Below are 16344 nucleotides of genomic sequence, written 5' to 3' on the forward strand. Positions count from 1 at the left end.
TTAGAAAGAATTATAACTTAATGTTTTATTAGGCCTGTTATTGGATTGGTTTCTTAATTCTAATTTAACCTCAGTTAAGTCATAATAAATACTGCTAAATACTGATTTATTTACTCTGTGCCTCAATTTCCTCACTGAGAAATTGTGGATAATAATAGTACATAATCATAGGGCATTGGGACAACTTGTTAATATATGAAAAGTACTTAGAACAGTGCTTGACATGACTATAGTTAATAATACTGGATGGTATATTTGAAAGTGGCTAAGATCGTCTCATCATAAGGGGAAAAAATGTCATTATGTGAGGCAATGGATGTTTACTAAACTTTTGGTAATCACTTCATAATCATTACATATATCAAATCATATTGTATACCTTAAACTTAACAGTGTTATGTGTCATAGTTTGTTGTATATACATTATATATGCATAGATACATGTAAAAATTTCAGTGGCTAATTTGGAAGAAGAAAGTTACCCGATTTTAAGAAATTGGCCTAAATTAAAAGTAAGTGACCAAAGGATTACGTTGTTAAAACAAATATACTAAATTTGTCTGGAGTTATTGTCCCTGCTGTAGCACATGCTTGATGCTGATCTAAAACTAATTGTGATATTAGACTGAATCCCTTTCTGTTGGTTTTTAACAGGTTGGCTCAAAGTTAATCTCTTGTCACAAACTGGCATTGGCTTGTGTTATTCCCTACTTCAGGGCCATGTTTCTCTCTGAAATGGCTGAAGCCAAGCAGGCAGTGATTGAGATCAGAGATTTTGACGGTGATGCAATAGAAGACCTGGTCAAGTTTGTGTACTCTTCACGTCTCACTCTGACTGTTGACAACGTCCAGCCTCTCTTATATGCGGCCTGTATTCTGCAGGTTGAACTGGTGGCCAGAGCTTGTTGTGAATACATGAAGTTACATTTTCATCCCTCCAATTGTTTGGCAGTAAGAGCCTTTGCCGAAAGTCACAATCGAATAGACTTAATGGACATGGCGGATCAGTACACCTGTGAGCACTTTACTGAAGTAGTGGAGTGTGAAGACTTTGTAAGTGTGTCACCCCAGCATCTCCATAAACTTTTGTCTTCCAGTGATCTAAATATTGAAAATGAGAAACAGGTCTATAATGCAGCCATCAAGTGGCTTCTTGCCAATCCTCAGCATCATTCCAAATGGTTGGATGAAACACTTGCACAGGTAGGGACTGAAATAAGATTGTGTATAGAAATGAACCATATGGAAGCAAATCAACATGTTGCATTTGTCATGAAAGGTGTAAATTATCAACTGAGGTAATATGATGTGAAAATGGCTTTGACTCTTACTTTCCTATTTACTCACTTTAGTACTTAAGGATAGGTTTGAATTTGTTACATTTGAATTAGAACTATCATTCCCTGCTTTTTAAACTAATTTAAAATGTCCCTTTGAGAGAGTAGTAATGAATATTTCATTTATGCTAGTAGAAAATGGTTCCGAGGAGACAGCTCAAAATTAATTTATAACTATTGTTTTTAATGAAGTTTCTAAATTTTACTGAATTACTTTCCTGATGAAAGTACATTTATTCCTAATGCATATAGATTTGTTCTGGAAAGAACTACCAGATATCACTTCCTGTTTTCTTCCCTCACCACAGTTTTATTTTTTAAATCTCAAAAATGTATCTCTATTTTAATCATTTATTTTTACTTTCAACTGGCATTACTTAGATAGGAAGATAATAAATAGGCCTTAGAATTACTTTGAAAATAAGTTTCAACAAAAGCAAACAAAAAGTTTCATTATCTGGCAGCTATATCTTATTTTTGTACGTGTGTGCGCATGCTTTTAACTCAAAATTGTATTACCTGGTTTGATAATCCTGTTAACCCACTAGAAAATCAATGCTTCTTTTAAGAGAGGAAAGGCGAGTGTCTCTCCTAGAAGAGGGGATGCATCCTTGAGTTAGTATGTAATCTTCCTAGGTGATTGATTTGAAGAAAACAACACCTCCTTGTTTCAGATCTGAATGTTTGTGTTTCAGAAGAAAATCGAATTTCATATGTTCAGTCTTAGCTTTAAGGGGCAGAATAATAAAGCAGCAAGGGGCCTTCTACATGACAACTATTTTGGAAGGAAGAAACTTGGATGAAGACAACTGAATTACTTTATTTAGTTTACTTAAACCTGTATTTAAACAGGGAGGATATATTTAGCATATAATCTGATTTCATTAGTACGGACCAGTACTGGAAATTGCTTTAGAACTTGGCACATTGTACTTAAGTCTTTATGAAGTGAGTGAGTTTTAAAAAGGTAATATGCTGAGCTATTCAGTTACAACTTAAATTTTATACCCGCATCTATTTATGATCTTAGGTTCGTTTGCCGCTTTTGCCAGTGGATTTTCTTATGGGTGTTGTGGCAAAAGAACAGATTGTCAAGCAAAATCTAAAATGTAGAGATTTATTGGATGAAGCAAGAAATTACCACCTTCACTTGAGTAGCAGAGCGGTACCTGACTTTGAATACTCTGTTCGGACTACACCAAGGAAGCATACTGCTGGTAATTAAATTACTTGTTTGTCAACTCTGCTGGACTTAATTGTAAGATGATTAGTCTCTGATTGCCTTAGAGCTGGGGTGGGGAAACTTTTTTCTGCCAAGGGCCATTTGAATATTTATAACATCATTCTGGGGCCATACAAAATTATCAACTTAAAAATTAGCTATGAAAAAAGCTCCTAGATTTATTGAATTTCAAACCCTGCCTATGGTTGCCTTGGCAGGGCCAGATCAAATGATTTCAAAGGCCTTGTATGGCCTGCGGTCCGGACATTCCCCATCCCTGCCTTAGAGTAATAATCGGTAAATAAGGTTATTTATGAATTCTTACTGTGCGTGATTCAGAGTTTTACCAATATGCCAGTTTTTTTAAAAAGCCAAAATACAATATACTATATAGATGATATACTATAGAATTGTACACCTGAAACCTATATAATTTTATTAACCTGTGTCACCCCAATAAATTCAATGAAAAATATAAAAATAAAACTAAAAAAGCCATTTATAAGTCTTAAACACTCTGAAGAGCCTGCTGAAATATCTTATTTTGAGGTCTTTTTAATTCTTCTGGGCAGAATTAGTTCCTGTCATTTCTGCTTTTAGAACACTTTTGCGCTTACTTTATTTTACTATATTGCATTGAAATTTATTTATTGGATATATTTTGAGCCCTCCTCAGACAGGTAAGTATCTTATTTAGTTTTGTATCCATAGTGCCAAGCATGGAGCTTGACAACATATTGCATGATTAAATACTTGTTTTGTGCATTTTATCAAATCAAAAGAAAGGTACCAAATCTGATATTTGTATAACAGACCATGTTAAACTCTTAGAATCTAAAACTCTTATTTTTGAGGAAGCATGCAGTTTTGCCTTTATTTGCCATAATGTTCAGACTTTATCTTTTCCCAAGTTTATATTCACTTATGTTATTACTCTTTATAAATGTAGAGCATATACGAGGAAAGAGGGAAAATAAATGAGGTCCAGGAATTCAGGTGTTAGTACTCTGAGCAGAGACTTCCTCTAAATTTGCTGCTACCTAATAGAGTTATTAAAAAAGACACCTGTGGAATAGCTTAAAAACAACAACAGAAGGCAATATTTGATTGTGCATAGTGGGATTTTATCTAGGTAGCATAAAGAAAGTTTGAAAGTCATAGATCTGCCAATGAAGAAGTGGTTCTAAATAATTTTAACAGGAAAAGGACTGCTGATTTATTTTACCTGTTTTATAGGTTGATTTCAATTAAATTATTTTAAAGTGTAGATTTCTTTTATTTGTGAATCCTGTTTCAAGATGTCAAATTATTTAATGAAATTCTTAAATTTAAATTCGGACAGCATCTTGGCAGTCTAGGTTATATGCCAAACATATACTAGACCCTCATATATGTGATCCCTTACATGATTGCAAGAACTTAATGAAGCAAGTTTTAGTGAAGGATTCAGCCCTCATTATGAGATAGCTGGTGTTATTCCATTTAATGGATGAGGAAACTAAGAATCAGAGAGGGTGAAATATGCTCAAGGCCACACAGAGAAATAGCAGAGAGAAGATCTGCATCCTGATCTTTTTGCTTCATTCTTAGTTTTCTTCCATGTCATGTTCCTAGGTGACCTATGTAGCTGAAATACTGATTTCCATTTAAAGAAAATATCAATTGTTGGGTTGACTTTCTGGGATTATAATTCCATGCAGTGCCATTAAACACCTGTAGTTTGGGCAGATTTATTTTTAAAAGATATTTTTTTATTGAGTTTAGAGAGAGGAAAGGAGATAGAGAAACATTGGTGTGAGAGAGGAACATTGATCGCTCGCCTTCTGTGTGCACCCCGATCAAACCCGCAACTTGGGTATGTGCCCTGACTGGAAATTGAACCCGAGCAGCCTTGTGGGGTACAGGATGATGCTCAGTCAACTGAGCCACACCGAACAAGGCTGGGCAGTTTTCTTAATCTCTGAAGACCTCGATTTATTTATAAACTATTTTGACTGTGATTTTTAAAGTCTCTTTCAACTTTAAATTTCTCTGACTTAAAATATTGAATTAGTTGGAGAAGATAGCACAAGCAGTACTGGTCATTCATTTATGCAATCATTCAGCAACATTTATTAAGTGTCTACATGTGCTGGCTTCTAGGTTAAGCATTAGAAATGCAAACACAAATAGCCAGCCCTGTCTTGATAGAACTTGCAGTCTGATCTAGGGAACCAGACCTATAAATAAATAAATATAAAGTATTACAAATACTTGGATACAATCATAACATATAGTGGGAAGCACAAAGAAAATAGTGGTCATTTTTACCTTGCAAGGGTCAGAAAAGGTTTTATAAAGTAAACCTCAGTCTTAGTTTACAATAATAAATAGGTGTGTTTCTGGGTGCCAGTTAGGGAAAGGGGTATTCTGTTCATGTTACATTTACTGAAAACCTAGTACATGCCAGGCACTGTGCTAGTCCTCATTAGTGTATAAATACTTAGTACACAGTCTTAACCTAGCTTAGCTTCTGGTGACAAATATCAGCATAATACATCATTTCAATACTGTATATTAAGTGAATGATAGTTACCAAAAAGTTGCTATCAGAACATCAAGGATGAACACAAACTACACGCCTGTTGCAGGAGCTTGAAGTTTTTAAGAGAAAGAAAAGGAGATGATCAGGTGGACCCTGCAAGCCTTTATGCTATGCGAGGGCTTTATCTTGCAGGGCAGCGATTCTGTGTGAAGGAAGTGTTGGCCCTGGACCAGTAGCGTCAGCATTCACTTGAGAACTTCTTAGAAATACAATCTTGGACCTACCACAAACCTGCTGAATCAGAAGCTCCGGGGATCAGGCCACAATCAGTGTTTTATGCCTTTGGGGTGATTCTGGACCACACTAAAATTTCGGTTTCTTGTTAATGGTGGTAAAATATATATAGGCACACCCCATTTTATTGTGCTTCTCTGATATTGCTTTTTTTCCCTCTCAAAATTAAGGTAAGAACCTCTACCAGAAAAAAAATTATGACTTGCTGAAGGCTCCAATGATAGCATTTTTAGCAGTAAAGTATTTTTAAATTTAGTTGTGTGCATTTTTTAGGCATAATGCTATTGCACACTTAATAGACTACAGTACTATGTAAACGTAACTTTTCTATGCATTGGGAAACAAAATTCATGTGATTGGCTTTATTGTGATACTGGCTTTGTTGTGGTGGTCTGGAACTAGACCCACAGTATCTTGGAGTTATGCCTGTATAACATTAAAATTGCCATTTTTAAATGTACAATTTACACACATTGCAAACATTATAAACTACTGCCCTAACCAGTTTGGTTCAGTGGTTAGAGTGTTGGTTTTCGGACTGAAGGGTTCCGGGTTCAATTGCAGCCAAAGTCACATACCTCAGTTGCAGGCATGATCCCTGGCCCTGGCCAAGTGCAGGAGGCAATCAATTGATGTGTCTCTCTCACATCGATGTTTCTCTCTCCCCCCTCCCTTCTCCCCCCTCCCTTTCTGAAAAGGCAATGGAAAAAATATCCTCAGGTGAGGATTAAAAAAATAAACTGCTGATGTAGATAATAAAAAGTTGTTGAAAGAACCTTTTAATTAGATTGCTCCAATGGCAGTCTGATATGAAAAAGGCTACGAAGTGATAAGAGAGGACAGGATTTTGCAGTAGTTGGGTAACAGCTGATGAGGGCCTGGACCAGGACAGTGGCAGTGGGAATATCAAGGGGGAGGAAGGGACACCTCAGGGAAGGAAGAAGATAAGGTAGGTGAGGAAGGGAGACCCTTTTGAACACGTTGGGTTTGGATGCTTATAGGACTTCAAGTGGAAATGTGACTTAGAAATATAAGTTGGAAGGCACTATCATACAGATGGAATTTAAAATAAAGGAATAAACTTCATGTATGAGCATGAAGTATGTAAGAAGTAGGCTAAGGATGAAACATGGAAAACATAGGAAAGAGAGACATGATCAGACACAAAAGGAGACTTCGATATTAAGGAAACCAAGAGAGTTAAGGAGTTTCTTAAAAATCAGAGTGATCAAATGTTGCCGTTGTGTTCAGTAAGAAATTAACTTCAGAGTTCCCTGGATCTTGTTATGACCTTAGCAAGAGCAAATTTACATAGTGGGTGAGGATCTAAACTATTGTAATGGGATGTTAGGAAGTAGAGGTAGCTAATGTATCCTATTCTTTGAGAAATTCAAGTGAGGGAAAACGAAAAAGAATTCAGTTTCTAGTAATGTAGTAACATTGGTACCCAAATAACTCATTTCCTTTGCCATTAATCAAAATTTTAACTTCCTAAATATTTTTTCCATATTAATTTTTTAAAAATTAGGGAAATGATTTTGACCTGTGTTTTGTGGCTTTGCCTTTAGGTGTGCTGTTTTGTGTGGGTGGTCGAGGTGGATCTGGTGACCCTTTTCGCAGTATTGAATGCTATTCTATCAACAAGAACAGTTGGTTCTTTGGACCAGAAATGAATAGTCGAAGGCGACATGTGGGTGTAATCTCTGTCGAAGGTGGGTTCACTGTTGTTTTAAGTCACATCATGTGATCATAGTGGCCTTTTAAAATATTTGAACTTTGAGAATGCTTTCTATAAGAAAATTGCTAAGTGATAAAGTGTGTTTCAGTATATCAATAAAATATTTGGGTGGTGATTATTTACTTTGATGCCCAGTGATGCTCAGTGTACAATCTCTTGCATATGGTGGCTTTGTAGGAGATGAGTTCAGGGAAAACGGAGTTAAAATAGACTATTGTGAGTTATATTTTCAAAAGAATTAAACTAAAGAAAAGTGTTTATTGAACCCAAATAATAAATATATACCAGCTTTTTTCTATACCCATCTAATTATTGAAATGAGACCTTTTTTTACTGGTTACTGAAAATGATTAATTGCAGAAAATCATGGATAAATTGTTAGGAGACTTTTAAAAAATCACTTTTATTCTGATTATAAACATAAATGCTTCTTTTGGAAAATATGAAAACATTTTAATAAAAACCACCTGTAACTCAAACACCCCAAAATTGTTACAGTTAACATTTTGATATGTAATCTTTCCAATTTTTTGTGTGGTTTTATTTATTTAGAATAAGTTTGATCATATTGTGTTAAATTTTACATTTTCTTTATGTAACACAGCATTTTTTTCATTTTACAAAACATTCTTTGAAAGCATGAATTGTGATCTCATCTACTAAGTAATAAAAAGTTGGGAAACCTAAGGGAGGGATAGTGTTTAGTGTTTAAATAACTTCATGTAGAACAGCACATTCCAGACATTTTATTAAGTAAAAGCTGATGTTTATTTCCATTTGGCTATGGAAGTTACATGATCATAATGTTGAACAGAAGAATACTTGTTGAAAATTATTATGCTGTCCTAATTATATGTTGACTATATATGTAAGCAACTGTCAGTTTACTTGGAATCAAATGAAAATACTTCTCTGCTCGACAGGTAAAGTGTATGCCGTGGGTGGACATGATGGAAATGAACATTTAGGTAGCATGGAGATGTTTGACCCTCTCACCAATAAATGGATGATGAAGGCATCAATGAACACAAAGAGGTAAATGAGCACAGAAATTTATTTTGATTTGTTGATAGAAAATAAAGAAAGCTTCCTATGATCCAAAGGGCTAATTTTTTACTTTTTACATTTTTATAACCTTTAAGTATCTTCTTAAACAGATTTTGTTAAAAGTATCCAATGTGATGCTTTAAAAATATTTTCTTGAGAATTAAAAATGGAATCGTATATTAGAGTGTGATAATGATAAAGTCTATAGTTTTCACTTACACCTGAGCATTGATTTTTTTTTAAAAAAACAAAACTTTTTATTTTGAAATAATTTTAGACTTGGAAAAATTGCAAAAATAGTGGAATTTCTGGTACCCATGATTCTCAACTGGAGGTGATTTTGCTCCCTCTGTGAAACACTTGGTAATATCTGGGGGCATTTTTGGTTGTCACAGCTTGGGTTGGGGGTAGGGACCTTGGAGAAGTTGGGGCTGGCATCTCATTGGGAAGAGGCCAAGGATGCCACTAAAGACCCTGTAACACACAGAAAAGTCTCCCACAGCACAGGCAATCTGGCCCCAAGTGTCAGGAGTGAGGAGACAGAGAAATCCTGCTGTGTACCCTTCACCCAGATCCCATAATGTTGACATCTTACACCATCATAGTACAGTGATTGAAACCAGGAAATTAACATCAGTGCAAAACTATTAATTAATCTGTAGACCTTATTCAACTTTTGCCAGTTTTCCCACACATTCTTAGTCTTCTAATTGGTTTTTCTTTTCTAATTGTATTGGCTAATAATCTAATATAATGTGAATAGTAACAAAGATAGGTGTTTTTGCCTTGTTCCTTATTTTAATGGAAATGTCTCTAGTGTTTCCCTATTAAGATAATGGCTTTAGGACTAAGAGATATGTATTTTAACATGATAAGAAAATATCCCACAATTTCTATTCATTATTTTTAATCACTATGAGTATTAATATTTATAATCTTCATCCACAGTAAATTGAAATATATGTTGATAAATAGATCAGTCTAAAGGGGAGGAAGGTTTTTAGTAACATGACTTAGTAAATGTTTACTAGCCTGTTCAGAATTTTTTAAATGACTCGAATACCCAATTTTTAGATATTCTAAAGTAGAAGGATAGCTAACATGTGATAAAATCAGGATTCAAAATCGTAGTAGACCACACCTACTCTAGATCTAGAGGCAAAACCTAAAAATACTAAAATTAGAGTTATAGGTAAAACCTGCATGATGCATTTTTAAAAAATCAATTACACAATACAACATAGTGGGAAGTCAGGTTTGTGATTACGCTTCACATGGGAAAAGTACCTGAACCAAAATAAAGCGCAGCTCTTAAAAAAAAAAAAAAAAAAGCTAATATAAAATAGTTGTCTACATTAATAGAATTGAAGCCTTTAATCTTTTGTTGTTGTTTGTTTGTTAGCCCTCACTCAAGGATATTTTTTCTATTGATTTTTTTTAGAGAATTGAAGTCTTTACATCAAGGGATATTGTAGTTCTGTTCTGTATGCTGATCTGTCCATATCTATAGCTGTCATCTCAAAGTGGGATATGCCCTGTAGGAATAAAAAATGAGACTCTCTGTGCATTTTTATTTAATCCTTTTAAATTTATTCTGAGTGGATGTTTTATAATGAACATAAACTGTTAGCATAGTAATTAATACATGTTTATAATTTGAAAGTAATTATGGTGCATAGGGGTGCACAAAAATTGTTGTAAATGTGGGCTGCATCTAAGTACAGACTAGGAAGTAGTAAGAGATCTGAAATCCGTGCCATATAAAAAATTGTTGAAGGGTTTTGGTCTGGAGACGTGAGCACTTAAGAGAATATCAAGATGTTGAAAGAGATGTATGATGCTTTAGACGGAAGGAATAAATATTTATTTATAGTTCAATATAATACTAATGGAGCGTACTCTAATGCCTCCCAATGATGGAATTATATATTTATATGTCATAAAGGGAACATATATGTTTGCACCAAATGGAAGATTAAATTAGATTACCTATTCTTTTTCTTTTTTAAATTTAAAATTGAGCAAATAGGGTGAGGATTTCAAAGACTGAGCTTAATTTACATAATTATTATGGATATTACAATAATTCTGCCTCTTTGTTTCAGAGTGAAAATGTGATAAAGGAAAAAAAGGGGGCTCTTTGAATAAGTATTCAAAATACTGCTTAAGAGTAGCTTTGTGTAGAGAAAGAAAATCAAAACATCTCTATTGCAATTTTATTTTAAAAAACAAACCAACCCAAACAAACAAAACCTAACTTCAAACATTATGGCTTGTATGGTTTGTAAGCTTTAGCAACATTCTGTAAAAGTTAAAAATGACTTGTTACCCAAATAAGCAGTTTTAAGTTGAATTGCACGTGGGATACATTGCCATCTAATTTTCTATTCTCTATCAATTTAACTCTTAAGAGTTTTAAAAAACTGAGTTTTCTTCGTGTGTTATAAATATGAAAGATCAGATGGAACTGTGAAAAGAGTTCTTCTAAAAAGATTTTTCACTCTCTGTACATTTTATTTAATCCTTTTAAATTTATTCTGAGTGGATGTTTTACAATGAACATAAACTGTTAGCATAGTAATTAATACATGTTTATAATGTGAAAGAAATTATGGTGCATAATTACTTTCTCATGAGGACAAAAAAATCTTAGGGGAAAAAGCTGACCTTAAAATATGCTATTACCTCCCACTTATCTACAAGTGACATTTTAATACTTTAATAGTTTGATTTATGCTACATGGTAACTACAGATAAATAGTTTAGATTGTAGTTCATTAATTAAAATGAGGGAGTTTTCTAGTTTTTAGCCAAGAATTGAGTGAAACTTCTAGCAAAATAGCAGTTGAATTTCTTTAATCTTTTAAAATATGCCCTGAGCACTTTACAATAACTATCAACTATATAAAAAATAATAGAACTGCAGTTATTTTGTCATATTATTTGCTTATAATGTGCATTCCCCCAAATAATTTTTTCAGTATGCATTTTACAGTCATATTCACATGGAAAATATCTGGTTTTCTTTACTTTTCCCCCTTTCTTTTTCATCTTTCCACTATGATGGACACTGGTGTTTATTTAATCTGTAGTTTTATTGAGACCCCTCGCCCTAACAGAGCATCTCTAGGGGTTGATTTATTTATTCAATAAACACCAGTTAAGTGACCACTGCTAGACACACCAAGTGTTGAAGATACAGTAATAAATTAGACAGCCAATGTCCCTACTTCATAGAGCTTACATTCTAGAAGGGAAAATACAAATAAAGACATGACTACAAGGGTAGTGGTAACGTGAGCACAGGGTAAGTAAAAGTGCTGGCGAGTGGAAAAGATCTTAATGAAGTCCTGTTTGACCTAAAATCTGAAGGGATAGAATAATTTAGTTAAGTATGGTGGGTGGAAAGAGATGAAGAATCTTTGAAAATCTGGAGGTGAAGGAGAGCTGAGAACATGAAAGACGTCAAGTATGGGTGAGAGATCAAAGGGAGTCGTGTCAGGAAATAAGACTGAAACAGTAGGCAAAGATTGAGGGCATTTCAGGTTTGCCGGGATTTACTTTATCTGGTGGGCTTTGAAATACACACATGTGCTTTTAATAGCAGGGGAATGATAGATTCACATTTCTCATTTCTAAGATCCTCTGCATATGAAATGGGGAAGAAAGTTGAGAAGGACCAGAGTGAAAACTGTCTGGGAGACCAAAAGGATTATTGTAATATTTCAGCCAAGAAAGAATGGTGCCTTGGACTAAAGTAGTAGAAGTTGGGGTAGAGAAAAGAGCACATATTTGAGAGAGAGTTCACAAGTGTACTGTCAGGATTTAATGATGAATTTGGTGGGAGCTAGAAAGACCACTAAGGCGGAGGCAAGGATGGTCCTTCAGTTCCTGGCTTAAGCATCTGATACGTATAGTGATGTGATTTTCTGCATTAGGCAGAACAAGACAGTGAACAGAACGAAATTTTTGTCTGTCTTGTGATGGGTTTGTTAGTCTTCTAAAGTTAGCAGCATAAAACCGCATTCATTTATTGGCTCACAGTTCCACGGTTCAGATGTCCAGCAGGTTTGACTGAGGTTTCCACTTAGGATCTCACAAGCCAAAATCAAGGTGTAGACTGGGCTAGGCTCTTTATCTGGAGGGTCTGGGGAAGAAACTCCTTCCAAGGTCATTTAGGTTATTGACAGAATTCTGTTCCTTGTGATTGTAGGACTGGGTTTCTCATTTTTACTGGCTGCTGGCCAGGGCTTACTCTCAGCTCCTACAGACCACTCTCAGGTTTTTTCCAAGTGTTCCCCTTCAAGAAATTTATATAATCTTTTTTTGATTATCTTTATAGTGAATTGGCTTTTAACATGAGCTAAGTCTCTTCCTTTCCAAGAAGAGATATAAATGCCCTACATAAGTAAAGCAATTTGATATAAAATTTGTAATATAAAAATTGATGTTCTTTTATGTGATATAATGAAACCCTGCAACAAAGCATGCTCTGCAGATTACATATGAATTTAGAAGTGATGTTGACTTCTGACTTCCATAGTAAACAATCTGTCAGTTCATCAATTTCTCAGTTATGCAGCTGTGTTTCACTAACTGAATGTTTTTGACTCTATTTATAGTATTTGTTGGGTTTTACTTTATTAACCTGTGTAAGCTATGCACAAACTCCAGAGGGCACTGTTCACACGTACTTGCACGTTTGGCAACCCTGTAGCCATCTAATTCTGAAGCTTGGATAAATCTAAATGTAATGGGGGAAAAACACATTGAAGTTTAACATGATGTATGACTTGCATTAGCACAATTATTTTTTTTGCTACTTGTTTTCTGAAAACAAATCCAGATGCTAAAGTTTTATTCTCTCTGCAGGCGAGGAATTGCCTTGGCCTCCTTAGGAGGCCCAATTTATGCAATTGGAGGGTTAGATGACAACACTTGCTTCAACTATGTGGAGAGATATGACATAGAGTGTGATCAGTGGAGTACAGTGGCATCAATGATTACTCCCCGTGGAGGAGTTGGCTCTGTGGCTCTGGTGGTAAGTTATATGGCAATTTGCTCATTGGACTGCATTGTGTCACAGCCCTAACCAAATAAGGAAAGATCTGGGATATTCATATCTCCAGTATGCACATATTGATTATATGCCCTATTATTTCACGAAATGCTGCTTGCTTTCAAGATTCTGATTTACCATTAGGATAATATATAAATCAATTCAAAATCTAATATGATACGTTTTTATTTTCTCTTTACTTAGAACCATGTTTATGCAGTAGGTGGCAATGATGGAGTAGCTTCTTTATCTAGTGTGGAGAGGTATGATCCACATCTGGACAAGTGGATAGAAGTTAAAGAGATGGGTCAGCGAAGAGCAGGCAATGGAGTTAGTGAGCTCCATGGTTGCTTATACGTTGTTGGTGAGTGGATGATTTTTCTCTGGTCTAATTTATTACAGGACGTATAGTGACAGTGTTATAAAACAACACAATCACACAAATTACTTTCACTTAGGTTCACGTGGAATCAGTCCTAAGGTTTGCTTTCGAATTCTTAGGGTTCACATTCATGCTTTTTTGTTTACATCTTCCTCTTTCATGGTTAAAACTTCTACCTCCATAGTATTCCTCGGGGTAGCAAGTGTATCTAAAGTAAGGGATTACGTTTAAATGAGATAAATATTTTTAATCTAAGGTCACAAATTGAATCTGCTTTGCTAAAATTTTTAAAGATCAAAGACGTGTTTTTCTCAAGGGAATTATGTTGACTACTTGAAACAAACCAATAGGTATTTCATATGCATAATGGGTATTGGGCATCTTTATATTGTTCTTTGACTTAGTGAATTGAAGAATTGGAAGGAACCATAGGGCAGTGCTTTCTCAAACTTTTGTATGCAAGTGAGTAAGATGGAGATACTGTCAGGCTGCACAGGAGGAGCCCAGATTATGTGTTTCTAACAGTTCCCAGGAGATAATTGATGCTGCTTCTGGTCCACCCACTTCCAGTTATAAGGCTTTAAAACGACCAAGAGATGAGAGTAATAATGCCTATCTTTCAGAATTGTTTTAAGAATTAGAGATAATATATGTTAAGCATCTCACACTGCATCTGGTATTTTGTAGTTACCCAATAAATAAGTAGCTGCATTGGGATTAGTAATCCCTTCCTCTGCAGAGGAAGAAATGAGTTCAGAGAGGTCAGTAGCACGTGTCATACTTATGTTGATGTAAAATGTTTGGTGTTACATAACTTAGAGTTTTTGATGAGAGAAGGAGATACTGTTAGTGTTTAAATATCTGCAAGTAATAGAAGTAATGCTGAATCTTCTAGTGCTTACATGTATTAAAGAGGAAGAGAAATAACATAATTTACCTTTAGATCTTGCCTGATCACAGCAGTTCTATAAAGTAGTCAAACTCAGAGAGGGTGAATAATTTACTCATAGTCACAAGCCTAAACAAGTGACAAAGCTGGAACTTGAACTCTGGTCTATGAGAAACCAGAGTTTACAGTACACTGTTGCTCTCTCTCACAGCTTCCTGTCCAGCATAGGCATTGATATATGTTATGTCAATAGAGTATCATTGTTGCTGTTACTTTTAAATCTAACCTATAGTTAGAAGAGGTATGGTAAAAAGAAGACTGACTGACCATTAAAAAATCCCCTCTTAGTCTTCATATCCTACTTTAAAAAGGTATGATTTGAATAAGAAAGCTTTGGAGATAACTGTATGCACATATATCATACGCTAGTTGCACCCTCTTTTCCTCTGTTTTGAATTCTTATAAATTTATAAGCATTGCCTAAGGAAATGATAGGGAGCTAGTACAAAGGAGGGCTATGAAAAATATAACTATTAAAAATGTAATCCTCTACATTAGCATGAGCAGTAATTAAAACTAAACCCTTTATTATAAAGAAAAAAATGGTTTTTATCATGGTTGTGATGACAGTACTGTATACATTTGTTTAAATTCATCAAGTTATGCATGTAAAATCCGTGAATTTTGCCTCAGTTGCATTGATTAAATCAAGTTAAACCCATTAGAGACATTGATTCTGTTGATATTATTTTTACCGACCTTGTTTCTAAATAGACTAATCATAGTATCAACACTTCCTGTCCTTACAAGAATAGATTTAGTCACCAAAGAGAACTATTACTCATGGAGACTGAGCTGGAGCATAAAGAGAGATACATTTATTTTTAAAGGAAAGGGCACTGTTGAAATAACAGTCTCTGTCTAACCCTCAGGAATATTAAAGTAACATTGTTAGAATGATTTATAGAGAGGACGGTCATCACCGAGAGCATGTTGCATGAAGATATAGTTTTGGCAAAAACTAGTAAGAATTCAGTCAGCTTATCACCCCTAATTATGATGGCAATTATAGTATTAAGGGAAACAGAAAACTAACATATCTGAATGAGTCAAATGACAGTGTAGTTTATTCTCTTCTCAAGCCCTGTTACTGTTTAAAAATATAATTTACACATGTACACACAGAGGGGAATCTCGGTGCTGTCTTGCTTGCCCCTAGGAAGCTAAGGGAAAATTATATGAAGGCCTGTTGTTTTTTTTGTCTTAAGTTATCTGCTTAGATACAGAGACTCCAGTTTTTCCTACTTTAAGATTTTTACTCCTAGTATTGAGGTAAAATACTATTTCAGTTACTGTGAATTATAGAAAATGTCTAATAGCAGATGTAGTGGCGATAGGTGTTGAGATGAATTTTTGTTTCTGATTTTCTGTTTTCTAAAATGTTTTTAAAAGATTGAGTTTGTAGAAGCTATTGAATTGAGACTTAGCAGTTAATGTCTATGAAATGTAATGCTTTTTAAATTTTTTTCTCCATATAGGTGGTTTTGATGATAATTCTCCTCTAAGTTCAGTTGAGCGGTATGACCCTCGAAGCAACAAGTGGGATTATGTAGCAGCACTTACCACTCCCAGGGGTGGAGTGGGGATCGCAACAGTGATGGGCAAAATCTTTGCAGTTGGTGGTCATAATGGCAATGCATACCTAAATACAGTAGAAGCATTTGATCCAGTGCTGAACAGGTAATTTTCGTTTTCTCTCTGACTTAATGGGATCTTTCAGTAACTGGTGCTAAACTGCTGCTAGATGTAGATTAATATAAAACATTTAGGATATCTTACCACCCTTAGGAAG

At 34.8% G+C, this 16344-nt stretch overlaps 1 protein-coding gene across 3 annotated transcripts in view; it reads left to right on the forward strand.

Annotated features, from left to right (window-relative positions):
• KLHL8 (kelch like family member 8) overlaps nt 1-16344 on the forward strand; it is a 34321-nt gene that overhangs the window by 14757 nt on the left and 3220 nt on the right. For all 3 annotated transcript variants that reach the window (XM_087826641.1, XM_087826649.1, XM_087826637.1), the window contains 7 exons: nt 655-1203; nt 2368-2554; nt 6946-7089; nt 8039-8150; nt 13035-13203; nt 13426-13585; nt 16031-16232. In XM_087826641.1, coding sequence (XP_087682767.1) covers nt 655-1203; nt 2368-2554; nt 6946-7089; nt 8039-8150; nt 13035-13203; nt 13426-13585; nt 16031-16232 — 1523 coding nt within the window. The remainder of the gene's footprint in view (nt 1-654; nt 1204-2367; nt 2555-6945; nt 7090-8038; nt 8151-13034; nt 13204-13425; nt 13586-16030; nt 16233-16344) is intronic.

This window comes from Miniopterus natalensis, chromosome 1 (genome assembly GCF_054644295.1).
Source record: "Miniopterus natalensis isolate mMinNat1 chromosome 1, mMinNat1.hap1, whole genome shotgun sequence".
Lineage (NCBI taxonomy): Eukaryota > Metazoa > Chordata > Mammalia > Chiroptera > Miniopteridae > Miniopterus > Miniopterus natalensis.